Source organism: Bos taurus, chromosome 25 (genome assembly GCF_002263795.3).
Source record: "Bos taurus isolate L1 Dominette 01449 registration number 42190680 breed Hereford chromosome 25, ARS-UCD2.0, whole genome shotgun sequence".
Classification (NCBI taxonomy): Eukaryota; Metazoa; Chordata; class Mammalia; order Artiodactyla; family Bovidae; genus Bos; species Bos taurus.
The window spans coordinates 36,114,325-36,134,576 of record NC_037352.1 but is presented as its reverse complement, the minus strand read 5'-3'; the positions used below and the strand labels follow the sequence as shown (position 1 = coordinate 36,134,576).

Here is a 20,252-nt window from a genome sequence, read left to right as displayed (position 1 = left end):
GTTTTGCGTCCCAAGTCCCAAAGAGAAGGAGGTGTGTGATCTAAACTTTCCCACCTGAATACTGATCTGCTCTGCCTTTTGAGCCATCATCAGGGCTACCAACAGTTTCTGGCTGCAGTCCTTATTTTTGCACTTTCTCTGAAATGAAAGAAGATTAGAGTCAGTGATAAACATTAGGGAAGTGACTCCAACATACTGTTACTCACCAGACATTATCTTTACATTTATCTCTACTTCCTGGTATTGATATGATACTCCTATTCTTAATCTTTTGAGCTCAGAAACACAGTCCTCCCTTGTACCCAAACAAACCTTTCATCAATTTCTAGCAATATTTTCAACCAACATTTTGGCATCCTCTCCAAAGTAAAGCCCATGGAAATTTGTAGAGGCAAAATTAAAGGAGTTCAGATGACTGCACTTTTAAGCTTCTCACAAGTTTCTTTATATCCAGCTACTTGATTTAATACTCACAGCCTGATTATCTAAGGTCCCTGAGCTCCTAGGCCTCACTGGTAAGGCCCAAAATGATTATGGGCTTCCCCGGTAGCTCAGCTGGTAAAGAATCTGCCTCAAAGCAGGAGACACTTGTTCAATTCCTGAGTCAGAAAGACCCCTTGGAGAAGGGATAGGCAACACACTCCAGTATTCTTGGGCTTCCCTGGTGGCTCAGATTGTAAAGAATCTGCCTGCAATGCAGGAGGCCTGGATTATATTCCTGGGCTGGGAAGATCCCCTGGAGAAGGGAATGGGTACCCACTCCAGTATTCTTGCCTGGAGAATTCCAGGAGGAAATATCACTTAGTTATTTCAGTGGTTCTCAACCAGGGGAGACTTTATTTTTCTCCCAGAAGATATTTGACAATGTCTAGAGACAATTTTTCGGTTGTCACAACTAGGGTGAGGGCTACTACTGGCTAAATGCCATTAGAGCCCATGGATGCTGCTAAATATCCTATAATGCCTAGGACAGCCCCTCATAATAGAAAATTATTTGACCCAAAATGTCAATAGTGTTGAGACTGAGAAACCCTGAGTTAATCTGTGCCTTCATTTCTATCACACTTGCTTTGGCTAACCTGCAGAAAACCATGGTCTTCATGAAGGCCCTCTATCTGCAGACAGGGAATGAAACTAAGAAAAATCATTTTCCTGCTGCAATCATGGTAGAAGGTGTTCCTCATGAATAGCCTCACCCTGGCATACTTGGTCAGACATGCAATTTCCTCCTGGCACAGCTTCCTCCAGGAAAAGTCACATTTAATAAAGGGAAGATTTTGTTTCTCAAGTTCCCTATATCACAACTGACCCCTGAAGGTTACTCACCACTCCACTTAGCTCCAGGGTCAGCTCCTGGAAGTTCTTTAGCATGTTGACTGGGATCCAAGCACGAGAGACTGTTTCTCCAAAAAATGTCACATGGTACTTGGACTGTAATAAAAGATAGCTTTGTTATAGCCTCTTGTCCTTCTTGCTCTGACCTGCTAACCAGGAAAAGGCAGGAGAAGAGCTGAGAATTCACAAGAAAGGAAGTGCTGGGCCTTGTCTGTTCCTTTAAGCCTGACCCACCTATCCCACCTCATTCCATTGTTCTTCCATCCTGACCTCAGATATCCCAACCAAAGCCTATTTGTCAAAATCACAAATGTCCTAGTAATTAATAAATATTTAATTAGATATTTGTTTCTATATCCATTTGTCACTCTAGCTAAGAATTTGTTTCTGTTTGTGTCTGCTGGCTATGTCTGTATTTCTATCTCTGTGCATCTATTAGGATGGATTTGTTCATTACTTTGCCCTGAGCACCTACCCACCCTGAACCAGGAAAACTCACCGGCAGGGAATCAAGATGAGAAGCAAAAAGAAAATATTCCCCCAGGTCAGGATCAGGTTCTACCATGCCTGGCCACCTGGAGAAGACAGATGGGTGTAGGGGATGGAAGAGAAGGGGTTATATGAGCAGAACACAAACTCATCAATATACATGTACGTGAAAGGGCACTGGGCTTCCCTTGTGTCTTAGATGGTGAAGAATCCACCAGCAGTGCAGGAGACCTGGGTTCGATCCCTGGGTTGGGAAGATCCCCTGGAGGAGGGCATGGCAACCTACTCCAGTATTTTTGCTTGGAGAATCCCATGGACAGAGGGCTACAGTCCATAGGGTTGCAAAGAGTCGGGACACAACTGAAGTGACTTAGCACACAAAAGGGCAGTACGTTTTGCAAATAAAGGATTCCCCAAATAGACCCCTCTGTCATCCCTCCACAGTGGTCACTACCAAATGACTGAGGTAACTTCCATCAATGTACAAAGAAGCTCAGAATCTTCCTACTACAAAATATCTTATCTTCTAGGCCTCCTGGCAACCCTGAGAACAAAAATCTTCTGACTTGGGACATCTCCAAAGAAGAAACTCTTCCACCCTTCCCTTTCCTCTTTACTTTGTATATCTCTCCTTTCCTAATGTCTAAAAAAAAATCTTAGAGCCACTCATCTCTTTCTACCCATTCAGGGTAGAACTGGCTGACCCTTTTCCCCAGGGACATACCACATCCACCATGAAATCTCTAGAAATCACTCTTTCAAAGCCTCCAAGATTATTCCTTTATATTCTCCCTCACCCATGCTCTTTATAAGGCAGGTAACATTTCCATTATAAATCCCTTTCATTTTCTTCCCTCTCTGCCTGAAGCTACCACTCTCAAGTTTATGAAGGATGCTCTGACTCTACCATGGCACCCTACCAGGGGTAGCCGTATTGCTTGGCCCAGATGATGGATCCTGGGATGTAGGAGGCATAGGCCACATCACTTTCATGACCAGTCCAGGTCTCCTCAGGGATATCACAGCGATTATACTGCAAGTCTGCCAAGAGAGGAGGAGTGCAGGGAAAGAAAGGGCCTCATGAGGTGAAAATCTGGATGAGGGCAGAGGAAAGGTCAAGAAGAAATTGTTATATGCAGCAGGTAAGACCAAAAGGACACTTGGAAGACAGGCCTGAAGGATGAATAAAGGCTCATGAAGGAAATGCAGCTAGAGCTAGGAGAAGCAGGAGTTATGTTCTGTAGAAAGAGATCCCAAACTTCCACCTACACATGTCTGACCCTGCTTCCACCTGTGTAACATCATGAAGATAATTTCTCCAATATTCTGTTTTCTCATCTGTAAAATAGCTGGGCAGGACTAGATCTTCATAATCTTTTTTAAGTAGTCAAACATTCTAGAATTCTAAGCCACTGAATCTTTCTCACTGGCTTTTCCTCATATATCCCATACCAACCCAATACCAAAAGTCTAGTCAGACTAACAGGGTCAAACCAATGCAGAAGAAGATGGAATTTACTCAGAACAATCGTTTAGATTCCAGGACCCCCCTACTCTTCAGAGTGTCTTCCTCTATCCCTTTATGCCAAATTCATTTTGAAAAGACATCAAGATCCCCGCCTCTCCCCAAATGCTAACTACAGGGACCCCTGGAGTTATAACTATATTTTTGTCATATTTAATCTAAAGGATGAAAGCAGGGAAAGAAAGAAAGGAACATAAAAACTGAAAAGAAATTTCCATTTTACCTGTGTTCTGGTCACAGGACCAATTATCTGGGAGGACTGAGGGGTCAATGTTCCCACGTAGCCGCCTCCATTTCTCACAGTTTGGGGAGGAACACTGGACCCAGACTAGACATTGACCTGTCACAGCAAAGAAACCTGAAATAAGAAGACTCAAAAATACGTTCTTCCTTCTTCAATTTAATTAAAATTAATATACTCCCTGCCGCCACCACCTCTGCAAGAATCACACAGCCCTAGAGATCAACTTGTTCAAGCCCTGACTTATAAACAGTAAAACCAAAAGCTCGGAAGAGATAACTGACTGCTAAAGGTCAGTCTAAATTGGGGGCAAAGCTGAACTTGGAACCCAGGTCTCACACCTCAGTCTCTCTGCTGAACCATCTATCACCTCTTCTCCCCTGGGGCAGAAAGCAGTGTTTCCTGTATTTCCATTTTCTTTAAAAGGCTGCCTGGCATCTTTTTGGCTACTGCCTCATTTCCTGGCTGCATGTCACTACTAAAAAGTTCTCCTGAAGGACTGTGCTCGCTTTGGCAGCATATAGACTAAAATTGGAGCAATACAGAGAAGATTAGCATGGCCCCTGTGCAAGGATGACACGCAAATTCGTGAAGCGTTCCATATTTTTTAGAAAAATGGTACTGAAGAATTTATTTACAGGGCAACAATGGAGAAACAGACATAGAGAATAGATTTATGGACATGGGGTGAGGGGAGGAGAGGGTGAGATGTATGGAAAGAGTAACATGGAAACTTACATTACCATATATAAAATAGATAGTCAATGGGAATTTGCTGTATGGCTCAGGAAACTCAAACAGGGGCTCTGTATCAACCTAGATGGGAGGGATGGAGAGGGAGATTGGAGGGAGTTTTAAAAGGGCGGGGATATATGTATACCTTATGGCAGAAAGTGAAGAGGAACTCAAAAGCCTCTTGATGAAAGTGAAAGAGGAGAGTGAAAAAGTTGGCTTAAAGCTCAACATTCAGAAAATGAAGATCATGGCATCCGGTCCCACCACTTCATGGGAAATAGATGGGGAAACAGTGGAAACAGTGTCAGACTTTATTTTTCTGGGCTCCAAAATCACTGCAGATGGTGACTGCAGCCATGAAATTAAAAGACGCTCACTCCTTGGAAGGAAAGTTATGACCAACCTAGATAGCATATTCAAAAGCAGAGACATTACTTTGCCAACAAAGGTTCATCTAGTCAAGGCTATGGTTTTTCCTGTGGTCATGTATGGATGTGAGAGTTGGACCGTGAAGAAGGCTGAGTGCCGAAGAATTGATGCTTTTGAACCGCAGTGTTGGAGAAGACTCTTGAGAGTCCCTTGGACTGCAAGGAGATCCAACCAGATCATTCTGAAGGAGATCAGCCCTGGGATTTCTTTGGAAGGAATGATGCTAAAGCTGAAACTCCAGTACTTTGACCACCTCATGCAAAGAGTTGACTCACTGGAAAAGACTCTGATGCTGGGAGGGATTGGGGGCAGGAGGAGAAGGGGATGACAGAGGATGAGATGGCTGGATGGCACCATTGACTCAATGGACGTGAGTCTGAGTGAACTCCGGGAGTTGGTGATGGACAGGGAGGCCTGACGTGCTGCTATTCATGGGGTCGCAAAGAGTCGGACACAACTGAGCAACTGATCTGATCTGATCTGATGGATGATTGATGTTGAGGTTTGACAGGAAACAGCAAAATTCTGTAAAACAATTATCTTTCAATAAAAAAATAATTAAAGAACAAAAAAAGTTCTTCTGAAGGACTAACCAGCATTTCTTTTGTGCACAGCATCCAGAGTTCCTCTTTGAACTAACCTGTCCTATTTGAATTAACCTGTCACCAAATCACCAAGTTGCAGCCTTTGGGACCAAGAGCTCTGAGTTCACCCCTCACCAAAAGACAGGTTTAAGCCTATCGTTTCTCAGTCAACTATTTACTTCAGGCCCTGCTCAAAGGCCAAACATTCTTTTTATCCATTACATTCCAAACTCTCATCCCCACCTTTCTCTACCCCACATCTTCTAGGTTGACCCAAAGCTCCACACACCCCTTTCTCCCTCCCAAACTCTTCCACTATATTATTTGGAAATGAAAATGAAATTAATATTCTTTGGAATTCCAGGCAAGAGTAACTAAAATCCACATATCTTCAACCTGTTCTCTGAACCTCTGCCTCCTTTTTGAAATCTGGTGATGCAGAAATCTGGTGATGCTGCCCCAACCCAACCCCACCTGACCCATGCAGCCCTCTAAGCAGAAGCTGTTCTTCTCACATCCCCCAGGCCAGAAAGTGGGGCCAGTATCACCCTTTCCGCCCATTGACACTTGCAGACCATTACTATCCTCCATTCTATAAAAACACTCCCTCCCTTAAGGTCCAGGCCATGAGATACACTGCCTTCTTATCTCCCTTGCAATGACAATGCTGCTATCTGGTTCAGTCTTTTCCTTCTCTCTGCCTCCTGCCCTCATAGATTACCATATATCCACAAGGGTAATGTACAAGCACCACATACCTTCTCCTCCATGCCACCTCAGTAACCCCTTCACCTCAGGAACCCACTCCCATCCTGCATGGCCCCCCGAGTCATCTGCAGGGACTGTACACTCCCCTGAATCACTTATCTAAACTCTTCTCTGATAAAAATGCCCCATCCTTCCACCTTGCTCCAAGAACTCATGGCAACTTTCCCTTTATCTAGATCTCCAATCCACTGGCCCCACCTTCCTCTCAACTAGTAGCAACCTCTTTTCTTCACTCTGTAGTTACGCACATTTGATTTCCTTAGATTCTCTTGCAGACATCATCAACTCCCTTTCCCTCTGTCCTTCCCCCGACTCAGCTGGCAAACACAATTCTGAATGAACCCACTCTTTTTCTGTGCCTACACTCATTCAACTGAGCTTTGCTAGAGAAAATCACTGACCAGGTACACCATATATTCAGTTAACGACACCAACCAATATGTTTCTCTAGTAAGTTCACTCTCTCACTTGTCAGTTTACCTTAAATGCTGAAACGTAAGGGATGCCCTCCATCCCACCAAAATCATCCCTCAGCAAAGTAGATGACTTACATTTGGGTCCTTCCAAAATATCTCATATTATGGATCACTTTCTCAGTTATTTTGAATAATTAAGTACTGGTTGGGAATGATGTATTAGTTTGAAATGACAGTTGCCACTGACAGTTGTAGATGTTTACAGAGGTAACCTGGCAAGGCTAGAAAAGAGAGTGGGAGAAAGGGCCAGGGACCATAAAAGAGAACAGAGATCAAGAAAATAAATGGTAGTTGTAAAAATATAAATATTCATGAGGAAATGAATGGGTGAAAAATCATCCTAATGCTATAAAACTAGATATTCATGGTTTAGGATGATATTTCTATGACAGTTTTAAAGACATACAGTTCCTTAGAGTTTCCTTTCCAACAACTTAGAAAGCAAAGATGTGTTAGAAAACTGAAGTTCAGATGTGGCTCTGTGTTAATGAAGGCTAATGTCATAGACACACAGGTAAAGAGCATTTCAGTTAATGCTAATTTGTGAAACACCAGCTTCCTTGGGTTCTGTGATCCCTCATTCTCCCTTTTCCCCTCTCCCCTTCCATTTTTCTGGTAACTTAATTGGGTTCACCTCATTCTCTGTCTAATCTCTAAATTGGAGTCCCAAAGCCTAATCATGGGTCTTCACTCCCATCTGCACTTTCTCCTGAGGTCAGCTTACCCATATCCTCTATTTGAAACCCATTTTCATACCTGACAACACAGAGATGTATGCCAGTGGCCTCTGTTCTGAGCTCCCAGTTCCTATAGCCACCTTGCTCTTTGACATCTCTATTTGGAGGTCTCACAACAATCTCAAAACCAATGAGTCCAAACCCAGATTCTTGATCTCATCCTACAGAACTGCTGTTCACCTGCTCCTTTCACACAACTGCTCAAACCCTCTTCTCTCTCACTTTCCAATATTCAATTCATCACCAAGTTCTGACAACCCTATCTCCAAAACATATCGTAAAACCATTTGCTTTTCGTCTCCTTCATCATCCTAATCCAAGCCACCAAAATATTTAATCCTAGCACTAACTTCTTAACTGGTCTACTCTTGGCTTCTCATACTCCATTCTCCAATTAATCACCAAAAGGATCTGTTTAAAACATCAATTTGAGGATGCCACTTCCCTGGTTAAAACCCACCAGGGGCTTCCCACTATACTTAAGATGAAATTCTCACTTTGTAACATGGTCTTTGAGCTAGCCACTGCTACCTCTTTATGAAGGAGGAAACAGACAGAACAGGCTCCATCTCGAAACGGGACTCCATCTTGGGCCGGACTGTGGACTTTTGAGCTCTATGCCCAGTATCTATGGAAACGACATACCAATTGGAAAACCAGGCCCCTGGAAGGAAGAGCCCCAGGGCTCATACCTAGACTCTCCCTCGCCTGAAAGAATACCCTAATTAACTGTGGAACTGAATAGAATCATACATTCTATTATGTGTACTGGGGTATGACCACAGGCCTATTGATAATTGTCCAGTGTTAACTACCTAGGCCTAAGGCATATGAATCAGGGTTAACTTTGTATTCTCTTTTCCTTTGTTCAGACCAGTTCCAGGGAATTTAGGGAGGTGGGTTTGGGCAGGTATACTTAGGGTATATAAGGTTTTCACAAAAGCTGGTCGGGGTCCTTGGCTAAGAGGAGACTCTGCCTTGCACCCGCCCGTGTAATAAACTTCACTCCATTATCTGCCCTGTCCTTCTGAGTCTGTTTTCCGGAATGTGTGGCTGTAACAGTTCCATTTATCTACAGCCACTCTGCAGCCTTGCTTCCCTTGCTCTCTGAATCCCAGTTATACCAGGTTTCTTTTGGTATCCAGAGTAAGCCAAACTTCACCTTATCTAAAACTTTCTCCCACACACTTTAGTTGGCTAACTTCTACTCTTGCTACAGTTTTCAGCGTAAATGTTATTTCCTTCCAAATGCATTCTCTGACTGATCCTATCTTAATTAGATCTCCACCATTTCCTCTCAGGACATTGTCTTCCTTCCCTTCACAGAACTTTAAGCAAATTTTATTTACTGGATACTCCCTTTCTACTACCTACTCCAGGAGTACCCATCTCTCCTTGGCAACTGTAAAAAAACAGGAAGAGTGGTTCACTGATAGTAAGAAGCCTACACATTTCACTATAATCACAATTCAACCCACAAGCACTGCGAAAAAATAAACTTCCTCCAACAACTATGGATTATATGACTGAATAACTGAATGAATGAAATAGCTCTCTCGCTTCCTCAGCACTATATCCTCTTAACAAGTAGCTGTGTGAGATAAACTATAGTCTTTGGAGAATTTGCTCTAACATCCTAACTGGTCGTTACCCTTCTCCTCCACCTCCAATTTTCAAGTTCCAAGTAGGTTTGTCAAACCATGGTTGAACTTACCAAAACCACTTCCTTCTCCTTTTTGTTGGTCCCTGTTCTGGGAATGATCCTGAATAGTTTTCTTATGTTGGTCATCCTGTCTGTGCTCATGTCCACTTTGGTCTTTCTCCATTTTCTCATCTTCTGAGAAGATAAAAGAAAAACATCATAGGGTTAAGGGATGAAGAGAATATTTGTAGATAGTAAAAGAAGGAAGAAGAATCACAGTTCATTAGTTTTAAGTCTTGGGCTGAAAATTCTCAGTATGCCCACTGTCCCATTCCCTAATTTCATGGAATAAGTACTTGAGCCAGATGTCAAAGTATATCGGATTATACTTACGAGCTTCCTTCTTTCTTTTGCTTAAGGAGAGTTTATTGAATTTCTTCTCAGAGGATGCAGAATCTGGCTGGCCTGGCTTAGATATCTTTATCTCAGGGATTATTCCATCTTCCTGAGAGGCTGAAATCTCTAGAATAGGAGGTACCACTACTCTGTCTCTGCAAATAAGATTTTTAATTAAAAGACAGAAAAGGGCAATTTGTAGTACCCCTCTTTTGAAAAAACCTAAGGGTAAAAGTTAGGAGGACAGAAGACTTGCAAGTTCTCCATGGCCTCCTGGGGTCATTTTATCCATTTACTGGCCTATTTTCCCAGTTCAAGTATCTTTCCTGAGATGAGAGAAATCTACCAAGATATGAAAAACATCTAGATAGAAAGACAGATAGATGGATAATCATTTATCAGTATTAAGTCTACCCTGTGATCAACTCGCCGCACTGGGATAAACTTACCCATCAGCATTATTATTATCAGAAGTATTAGAAGAAGCAATTCCTGGTTCCTTGTCTAATTGGGTACATCTTGTAGGCTGGGTACAGGAAGTCTCTGAAAAATCAAGGCTAGATTCCATCCTCCCAAAAGAAAATACTATAAGCAGAGAAGCAACCAAAGAAAATAACTACTCCATTATTTGCAAACTGTAACCTTTCATTAACATATCTCCCATCAGTTGCCTGAATGAACTTACCTTTAGACTTTTGCCATACCATAGAACTTTCAAGTTTTTTAATTCTCAGGAAAAACCACAAATCTGTATCTTTCTGAAAGCTTTTCCAGATGGATTCGCCTATTCTAGGATAGTCAGGTAATGTTAATTTTGTGTACATAACAGAAATTTTAGGTATATCTTTTATATCATTTGTCCCTCAAGCTTTCTCTAGAAGTGGAAGTATACCTAAGAAAAGCTTAAAGTATCAAACCACTGTCCTTAGCCTCAAGACCTTACGGAGTAAGGCTTCAGGGCCTATACTACAGAGTTTCTTATTCTAAAAATCAAATTCCTGAGCAAATGTTAAAACAGTATTGCAAATAGAAATATATAAGAAATGGAAACTAAGGTCTTCAAATCTGGGAAAAATAATTTATCTTTTCTATGAAAATTGTAAACATATAAAAATAAATTTAAATTACATTTAAAAATCTAGATGAAGCTATATTTATATTCTGAAGTCAAGGTAATCTAATTTTCTAAAAGTCTATACCTTCTAAGATGGTTTAGCTATAGTCCTGTTGATACAAGATGAGTATTTAAAACTATTTCGAAGTCTCATCTAATATTTCCTTATGTAGAAAGATGGAGAGAAGGAGAGATGATATTAACTTACTCCACCCTTCAGATAATTTCTTTGCCTAACTGAAACTCTATCTTTCACTAAAAGCCATACCCAAGCACTCCTGGAAGGACTTCTGTAGCACAATCTGGACAATCTCCTCAAATTCTGCATTGGTAAGAGTTGATTTTTCCTGCAGAGAGACAGGTAGGGGAGAAAAACTGCTAATCTTTCCCCATTCCTCCTCTGTAGGAAGGAGGAAACCTCCTTTGGATGAGGCAGCAAGTTCACAAAACTAAGAGCATGAAGTCAACGTAAAGATGCCATAAATTCTATCACAGATCGCCTGGGAGTAAGAAGTCAAAGAAAAGGAAAACACTGATAAAGTCTCTACTTCTACTCTCACCTACATCCCATCTCAGCCCCTACCTGCCCAGTATTCCCTGCTAAATGCTTTCATTAAAACATTTTTTACCTCTTTGAGAATAGACACCCCCACACAAGAAAAAAAAAAACTGAAACTACAGGATGAATCTCCCCTGTGATATTTCCTATATTCAAATTTATGTTATAAATATTTAAATGTCTTCTGAAATGGAAAGATCCTGTTTGCCCAGGCTGGATGACAAGAAGCTATCCCACTACAGCCATCCTTTTGATTTTTACCTTTTCTTTCTTTGCGTTCTTGCTGTCTTGAGCCTTTCCTTGTATCTCCTGGCCATTGCCTGGACCATTCTCTGTGGTTGTTTTCTTCTTCTTCTTCTTCTTCTCTAACCCGGCCTTTAGCAGGCTTGGCCTGACCTCTGCCTGTGGGGAACTGATCTCCAGGATCTCCTCCTTTGATGAGTTAAGGTTATAGGACATCAGGCTATGCAATTTTTGTGCAGGCGGGGCAAAGGTATTTTTGGTCCCTTCCCACATTCTGAAAGAAATTTTGTCATCAAATGTAATTTGTGAAACATGGAATCTAACACAAAAATTGCCAAACACTGCCCACTGACTGACAGTATCAGAATTATCTGGAGAGACCTTTTAACAAATTCAGATTCCTAGGCCTCTCCTTACCAAACTTCCCCAGGCCCCCACCTTCTCACCCCTGCCCTAAGATTGTGACGAAGTAGTCTGAAGTGAGACCCAAGAATCTGTAATTTTATAAGGCTATCCAGCTAACTCAGATGCACTTCCAGGTTTAGGAGCCACTGAGTAATTCAAAAGTGATAAATACAAGTATGAGGAAAACAGAAATATTCAAATATGAAATTTTTAAAATTTGCTTTTTAAAAATTTTGCACAAAGTGTTATGGGAAATTAGAGGAAAATTTTTAAAAACTAGTAAAAATCTACAAAGGATGCAATGAAAACTGTACTGATCCTCCCGGGCATAAGAAATGTACCTTTATTTGGAGCTTCCATAATATTTTGTATCTATCCTGTGGCATTTACCATATTCAAAGTTATTTATAAGTATTTAAATGGCTCTTCTCTCCCTACAAGTTCATACATTTCTTGAGTAAGACTGTTCTAAGTCAAATATATTTACTCAAAGTGCCTAGAAAAGCAGTAACTTTAACAAAGTGAACATGAAATACATATGAACTGAGCTTCCCTTTGGTAGGAAAGGTGTCCAGATGACCTAAGACTGAGAAAGAAGAGGAAAATAACTCTTGACTCACTTTCTTTACTCTCCAAGGTTGGCATCATTCAGCTCAGAAGCTACACTTTCTTTATGCCTCTGCTGAAAAAGAAATGAACAGTTATGCTCTGATGAACAAAATTTATTTTATTGAAGCATAGTTGATTTATAATGTTAATTTCTGCTACACTGCAAAGTGATTCAGTTATATATATATATATATGTATACAGTACTGATTGAACATGATTTTAAACTTTCTCCTCTTGCCTTCTTGGGTTCAGGGTGATAAACTCTTTAAGGGTCTATCAGGCAGATTTAGAGTCAGACAGGGCTGAGCGACTTCACTTTCACTTTTCACTTTCCTGCACTGGAGAAGAAAATGGCAACCCACTCCAGTGTTCTTGCCTGGAGAATCCCAGGGACGTGGGGAGCCTGGTGGGCTGCCGTCTATGGGGTCGCACAGAGTTGGACACGACTGAAGCAACTTAGCAGCAGAAGCAGCAGGCTGATTTACCCAACTAGTATTGATCAGGCAATTCCTGACTGGTTTAAGATTCCATTTCTGAGAGAGCCAAAACTGTAATTAAATTGTCTTGGTTTAGTGATAGGAGGCTTAGCATAAGCAATCCCATCCTTTGCCTGGGATGCCTAACCTACATTTTCTGCCTTATTGACTACAATCCTACTCTTGGGCAGTGCCAATTAAATGCTGGAGGATAATGAAGGTTGTCTTAAAGATTAGCAACAATCTTTAGTGTTTTAAGTGTTTAGAACTATGTCCAACATGAGGTAGGCACTTATAAGTAGGTGGAAATGATAGTGGTAGTGATATGTTAAAAAACACACACACACAAAATTCAACTGAGTAAATTTTAAGGATCTTTTTGGCTTTATTCAACAACTCATGAATTGGGCAGCATCGAATCTATCAGATGGATAGGAGCTCCAAGGAACTATACAAAATTAAACACTTTTACAGGGAGAAGACATAAGGAACACAGGTGTAATACTAGGCAAAAAAAGAAAGAAAGAAAAAGAAAAAGGCAAACTGGTTATACAAGGTTACTTTCCTTTAAGGGTCTATCAGGCAGATTTACCCAACTAGTGCTGATCAGGCAATTCCTGACTAGTTTAAGATTCCATTTCTGAGAGAACCAAAACTGTAATTAAATTGTCTTGGTTTAGTGATAGGGGGCTTAGCATAAGCAACCCCATTTGGTGACCCTTATTGAAACAAGATGTGTTTTTAACAGCCAAAAGTAAAAGTAGTAGTAGAGTAGCGGCATTAGGGTATAGACCTTCCTGGAGTTAAACAGTGAGATTTTTCTTCAGAGCAATAACCTTTCACAAGGTTCTACTAAATACTCAAAACAAATACACTGTAGATTCACTTATCTATTTCAGACATCCCTATTTATAGAGAACCCCCTTTTAACATCACTATAATGTATTATCTTCCTTTTACATAGATCTTCTAGTCCAATAAATTTCCCAATGTGCTAGATTCTTATATTAATAATTTTTATTCATGGCTCAGAAATATTTAGTAACCAGCAGATGTTTTTGAACCGTGGTGTTGGAGAAGACTCTTGAGAGTCCCTTGGACAGCAAGGAGATCAAACCAGTCAATCCCAAAGGAAATCCACCCTGAATATTCATTGGAAGGACTGATGCTGAAGCTCCAATACTTTGGCCACTTGATGTGAAGAGCCAACTCACTGGAAAAGACTGATGCTGGGAAAGTTGAAGGCAAAAGGAGAAGAGGTGGCAGAGGATGAGATATTTGGATAGCATCACCAACTCAACGGACATGAATTTGACCAAACTCTGGGAGATAGTGAAGGACAGGGAGGCCTGGCATGCTGCAGTCCATGGGGTCACAAAAAGTCAAACACAACTTAGTGACTGAACACAGAGGTCTCCAGAGAAGCTAGTAATAAGAATCTAGCATATTCATTCCATATCCATAGTTTATCTGTAGCTATCTACTCAGATATGTTCTATACAACATCAGTATGTTTCATTACTGCTACCAAAACTGTGACTAATAATAAATACACATATTGGGCACTGACTCTAATCTTTGAATATGTCATCTCATTTAATTCTCCCAATAAATCTATGAGATTGATGCCATTTTACACTTGGGGAAATTGACACCGAAAGGGAGTCAGAGATATTAAGTAGCTGATAAATGGTAAAATCAGGATTAGAATCTGTCTGGTTTGCGTCATGAACTGTGCTACACTACATCCCAGTAGTCTAGTTCAGTAGTTCAGTGCTTCACACCCGTTTTAACATCACAGCACACATGTAAAGCATACACTAAAAGTAAACACTGAAACAGACAGAAAATATTTCTAGGTACTTTAGGGTAAAAGGACCAGGCTGCTCACAGCCATAGACAACTGAGGGATGGGAGAAGGAGGCCTCCAGCCACACCAAAGGCTGAAGAGGTTACTATCTCTAGTTGTATGTCATTTGTGACCCAGCACGGTGCCAAGACTCATCTTATGATGTTCCAAGAACTTATACATTTTCCAGTCTTCACTTTCCACTACTGATATTATTTCTACACAGCTGTGGTCTACCAAAACCTCAGTGTTAACACATGGTAGAGTAAGATGAATCCAGGTCTTTGACTTCTAAATTCTAATAACATGTCTATTCTTCTCAGTGATATGATTTCTGGCTGTTGGTTTTGAGTACTTTGACGGCCTTCGACCTGAAACTCAATCCTTTAACTCTGCTATCTCCCACTATAAAGAGATCCAAGAGGTTTCCAAGGTGGCCAGTGGTAAAGAATCTGCCTGCCAATGCAGGAGAAATCAGTTTAACCCCTTATCTGGGAAGATCCCACATGCCATGCAGCGATTAAGCCCAAGTGCCAGGACTACTGCGCCTGTGCTCCAGAGCACGGGAGCTGCCACTGCTGAGCCCACGTGCTGCAACGACTGAAGCCCCCGCACCTTGAGCCTGTGCTGCAACAAGAGAAGCCACTACAGTGAGAAGCCTGTGCACCACAACTGGAGAGTAGCTCCCGCTCATTGCAACCAAAGAAAAGTCCGAGCAACAACAAAGACAAAGAAACAAAGAAAATGAATAAGTAATAATAAAAAAGAGAGAGATCCAAAAGTTGCATAAAATGGATCTTTGGGTTCGTATATTTTTCTCTCTAAAGGGGCTGAAAATTTTATGACCCTCAAATGGCCAACTTAAACACTCAGTTGTTCAGGGTGTAGAATTCCACTCTCCAGATTCCAAGATGAATTCAAAAGTTACTGGGGACTTGACCTAGTGTGGCCACAGCATGGCTGAATATAAAGTCTTTTTAAATTTTTTTGGTATGTTTCTGTTCCTTTTCTTAATTCCATAAATGCAAATAATTGCTATGTGCTGGTTTGCAGTAATTCCTCTTCGTTTATACTTGTCTAGTGTGTGTTAGTTACTCAGTTGTGTCTGACTCTTTGTGACCCCATGGACCATAGCCCATCAGTCTCCTCTGTCCATGAAATTCTCCAGGCAAGAACCCTGGGGTGGGTTGCCATGCCCTTCTCCAGGGGAATCTTCCCAATCCAGGGATCGAACCCGGGTCTCCGCATTGCAGGCAGATTCTTTACCATTTGAGCCACCAGCAAAGCCCAATTTAAGGAGCACATTTTATCATGGTTTCCATCTTAACGTTTCACCAACTCCCAAACTTATTTGACAATCAAAGAAAAAGCAAGTAGGAAATTGGGGGAGAATCACTACAGCAAACTGGTCTCCTTCTTTACGATAACCGTAAATAGAAGCTACAAACTGTATAAAATTAGGCCACAAAGGGAATAATAATAATAATAAATGACAAACATATCTTCTCCCAGACTCTAAAATTCCAAAAATGACCATGAGAAGTCCCTATGAAGATAATCAGAATTACAAAACTATACTGAACGAGGAAAGCAAAATGAAATTAGTGTACTTGAGATGACAAAATTTGATTTTTTTTAAATTTTCATCTATACAATATGTTTGAGTATCCTTTAACCATCTCTGGAAGAATACACAAGAAATTGACAAAAATGTCTCAGTTGAGTGGAAACAGGTAGCTGAGAGTGGAAATGAGCTCTCTACTGTAGCCTCTTGTGTAACTCTAGTATTTTATACATAGACTGCCATTTCAAAGTGATTTTTAAATTCTATTTTTAAAATAAAATTTTAAAAAGAGTATTTTGATCAACCTAAAGAGGCAAAATTTTTCCAAGAGTTAAGTTTAAATCATTATCTAAGCCTATACTGACCTCTCTAGGCCAAAGTGTGTTACTGAAGCCCCAACCAACTAAATAAAATTGTGGATCATTGTTAAGTTAATAAGATGTAGTAAATGTATAAGCTTCCCTTATGGCTCAAACAGTAAAGAATCTGCCTGCAATGCAGGAGATAAAGGAGATGTGGGTTCGATCCCTGGATCAGGAAGATGCCCTGGAGAAGAAAATGGCAACCCACTCTAGTGTTCTTGCCCAGATAATTCCATAGACTGAGAAGCCTGCCAAACTACAGTCCATAGGGTCCCAAAGAGTCAGACACGACTGAGCATGCATGCAGAGTGAGGTTGTGATGAAGAACATTACTTTTAAAGAAAATCTCTATCCTGATAAATAGAGAAGGCAAAGTTTGGAAGTCACTGTCTGATAAATCTCTGCTCCTCTGTTTCAGATTAAGTATTTGTTTCCACAATAACGAATACTGAAATGCACTTCAGAGAGAGAAAGACAATTTTAAAGATAGTTAATAAATATACAAGATACCACCAACTTTTACCTGGTCAGCTACGAAATGACTGGGGGCTCTAAACCCAGGAATAACATTTGAGATTTTAGTTTCTCTTTTCTTACCTTAGATGAAAAATATTGGGGAAAAAATCCAATAAAGCTTTAAATGTCAAAGTAAAAGAACTTCCATAACCAGATCCTAACTCCTCAACTGACATAAGAAAGAAAGGCGGATAAGAAGAGGGAAATAACTCAGAAGTAATAAAGGGACCTAAGGGAAGGTGAATGAGGTGTTCCAAAAGATAGTTTTCTTTCATTTGAACACCAAAAATCATCATACTGATTAGAAGATGAAATCACCTAGCTCAGCAGATCTCCAACTGCTTATCTGTGTTAGGTTTTCTCATATTCTTCAAACAAAACAAGATATCACAACACATTGAATTCAGAAACAGATGAAAATCCAGCTGTTTTCTATTAAGCCAGACATGAGAGAGATTTGCAGAAATGTAAAATAACACCATTCTTCATATTAAATTTTCTTTCACTTAGGAAACTATATTTTCATTTAAGTGTTATCTACATTAACATTATGTAAATGGTTTATTATCATTATTTTAAAATTAATAAATAGATTAATTTTTCTCAGTTTAATTTCTAATACTTAAGTATCAATGCACAGGTAAAGAGATATAAACCAATCTTTGGAGTTCTTCAAAATTTTTAAGAGTATAAAAGGATTCTCAGAGGACTTCCCTAGAGGTCCAGTGGTTAAGAATCTGCCTGCCAATGTAGTGGACACAGGATTGATCCCCGGTCAGGGAAGATCCCACATGCCGTGGGACAACTAAGCCCACAGCTTAGTTGTATATCCACAGCTACTGAGCACATGCTCTAGAGTCCAAAAGCCACAACTACTGAAGCCCATGTGCCCTAGAGCCCACGTTCTGCAACACAAGAAGCAAAGAGAAGCACATGCACCGCAACTGGAGAGTAGCTCCTGCTGCCCCAACTAGAGAAAGCCCACATGCAGAAACAAAGACCCCGTGCAGGCAAACAACCAAAAAAACCTTTTAAAAAATAACTTAAAAACAAATTTTACAAAAGATTCCAGGGCTTTCCTGGTGGCTCAGTGGTAAAGAATCTGCCTGCCAATGCAGGAGACTTGGGTTCAGTCCTTGATCCTGGAAGTTCCCAAATGCTGAAGAGCAACTAAGCATTTGTGCCACAACTATTGAGCCTCTGCTCTAGAGCCGGTGCTCCACAAGAGAAGCCATCGCGGTGAGAAGCCCACACCCCGCAACTAGAGAGTAGACCCTGCTCACCACTACTAGGGAAAAGCCTGTGCAGCAATGAAGATCCAGAACAGACAAAAATAAATAAGTAAATTTAATTTAAAAATAAAGGGATTCTGAGACCAAAATATTTTAGAACTGACTTAGCTAAATAACTTAATTCAGTCTTGTCAATATTTTTCAAAAAGCCTTAATCCTCCTCCTCTCACTCGGAATGTGTTCACAAATTTCTCCCAAGTATCCAATTACTCCCTCTTTATATTGTCCCTGGAATCCTTGGTCTAAGAGAACAAAAATAAAAACTTTAGAATTGCCTTCTAACACAGACTCTGTGAGCCTCAAAAAATTGTATTTAAAAACTATATTTTGAGCAGAGAAAAAGAAAGATCAAGTTTCTATTCTCACTGAGCTGACATTCTAATGGGAGTAGACAATGATCAAAACAAGTAAATATATATATTGTAAAATAAATAAAGATTATATTTTCAGAGGAAGCACTTTTCTCAGAGTTACTTGAGATGCTATCTCCCAGGCTTGAGTTCCTCAGTATGTCCACCAAATAAAATATAACTCTCAAAAAACTAGATAATAAGATAAAGACTATATTTTAACTCTCCTTTAAGCTAGAGTTTGGTTTCTTCTTGTCTTAATGTCTAATGGTATGTACAGTCCTGCTCATTTTCATGCCTCCATCAGTAAATTTGTTATTTCTTCCTTCCTTCTCTCATGTGCGCTCAGCAAGCATGATTCTAAACTTTAAACAAGACAGAAGGAAATAACTGATCCCAGCTACCCTTATTACCCATACTAGGCTGCCTAGCAAGACATTTGGGGCTTCCCCGGTGGCTCAGTGGTAAAGAACCCACCTGCCAATGCAGGTGAGGTGAGTTGATCCCTGGGTCGGGAAGATCCCCTGGAAATGGCAATGGCAATCCACTCCAATATCCTTGCCGGGAAAATCCCATGGGCAGAGGAGCCTGGCAGACTACAGTTCATGGGGTTGCAAAAGAGTCTGACACGACTTATCAATGAAACAAGACATTTACTGTCATAACTACTTTAAGTAAAACCTTTTACGGAATCTTCAAATTAATGGTGACTAAAGCTTAAAGTTCAGGGAGTGCAAGGAAGCAGAGAGACATGGCAAATTATCACCAAGACAGACTCTTTAGTACCCTGATCCTGGTTCAGACCCTTTCTACCTAACCGCTGAAAAGCTTCCACAGGTGCCCGGAATAATGCCAACCTCAAACTAGCCATTTTGTGTTCTTTCCAAGGGGCCATGCCCATGAACTCCCAGACCACTGCACCATTTCCCCTCACAGAGTGCCAAGGTTTGGAACAATAAAAGGCCTAATCTCACTTTTCAAACCAGAGGGAAGAACTTGGAGACACCCACATTTTTCCTCTTTCCTCACCAATTTTCTCTTAAAAGCACAGCAATTCAGACCGGAGGTACCACAGAGCCAGAAGTCCATGACTCCTCTAAGGGTAGAACAGTGGCTCTCTAACCTCTCCTCACCGTCAACAAACCCACCATGAGACAATTTCCCCTCAGCTCGCCCTCCCCATTCCCACCCCTAACCCACGGAGACACCAGGATCCTCATTCTCGCTCAGCTCGACACTGCGCACCATAATACTGAGTTACTTTTGGTTTTCTCTTAGGAGCAAGTCTGCGGTTAGAGATTCGGAGGAGAAGGATAAGAGCTAGCCATCACCCTGAGGAGAAAACTTTTCCTCAGGCGACAGGTGCCAAGACTGGCCAAGCCTAGAACCTTCAGGTGCAAGCGGAAAAACACCAACTACCTTCTGGTGCGTAGAGGATCTAAGGGTGAGGAGCAGACAGAGTTATTGCAGCGATTCCACCAGCCGCGCGAACCTCCAACCAGTTTTCCCGCCACCAAGGATAGGCGCGAGGCCACTCACAAGCCCCACCTCCTCC

General features: G+C 41.0%; 1 protein-coding gene and 1 non-coding gene across 2 annotated transcripts in view; one reads left to right on the top strand and one right to left on the bottom strand.

Moving 5' to 3' along the window:
* ZCWPW1 (zinc finger CW-type and PWWP domain containing 1) overlaps positions 1 to 20,252 on the bottom strand; it is a 23,885-nt gene extending 3,633 nt beyond the window's left edge. The window contains 13 exon segments of the mRNA NM_001076853.2: positions 55 to 138; positions 1,327 to 1,431; positions 1,835 to 1,910; positions 2,745 to 2,865; positions 3,573 to 3,689; positions 9,034 to 9,156; positions 9,355 to 9,512; positions 9,807 to 9,900; positions 10,740 to 10,818; positions 11,292 to 11,527; positions 11,530 to 11,547; positions 12,299 to 12,360; positions 20,117 to 20,252. Coding sequence (NP_001070321.1) covers positions 55 to 138; positions 1,327 to 1,431; positions 1,835 to 1,910; positions 2,745 to 2,865; positions 3,573 to 3,689; positions 9,034 to 9,156; positions 9,355 to 9,512; positions 9,807 to 9,900; positions 10,740 to 10,818; positions 11,292 to 11,527; positions 11,530 to 11,547; positions 12,299 to 12,326 — 1,239 coding nt within the window. The 5' untranslated portion in view covers positions 12,327 to 12,360; positions 20,117 to 20,252.
* On the top strand, positions 4,092 to 4,198 carry LOC112444368 (U6 spliceosomal RNA). The gene has a single exon (XR_003032698.1). It is a non-coding gene; the product is annotated as a U6 spliceosomal RNA (small nuclear RNA).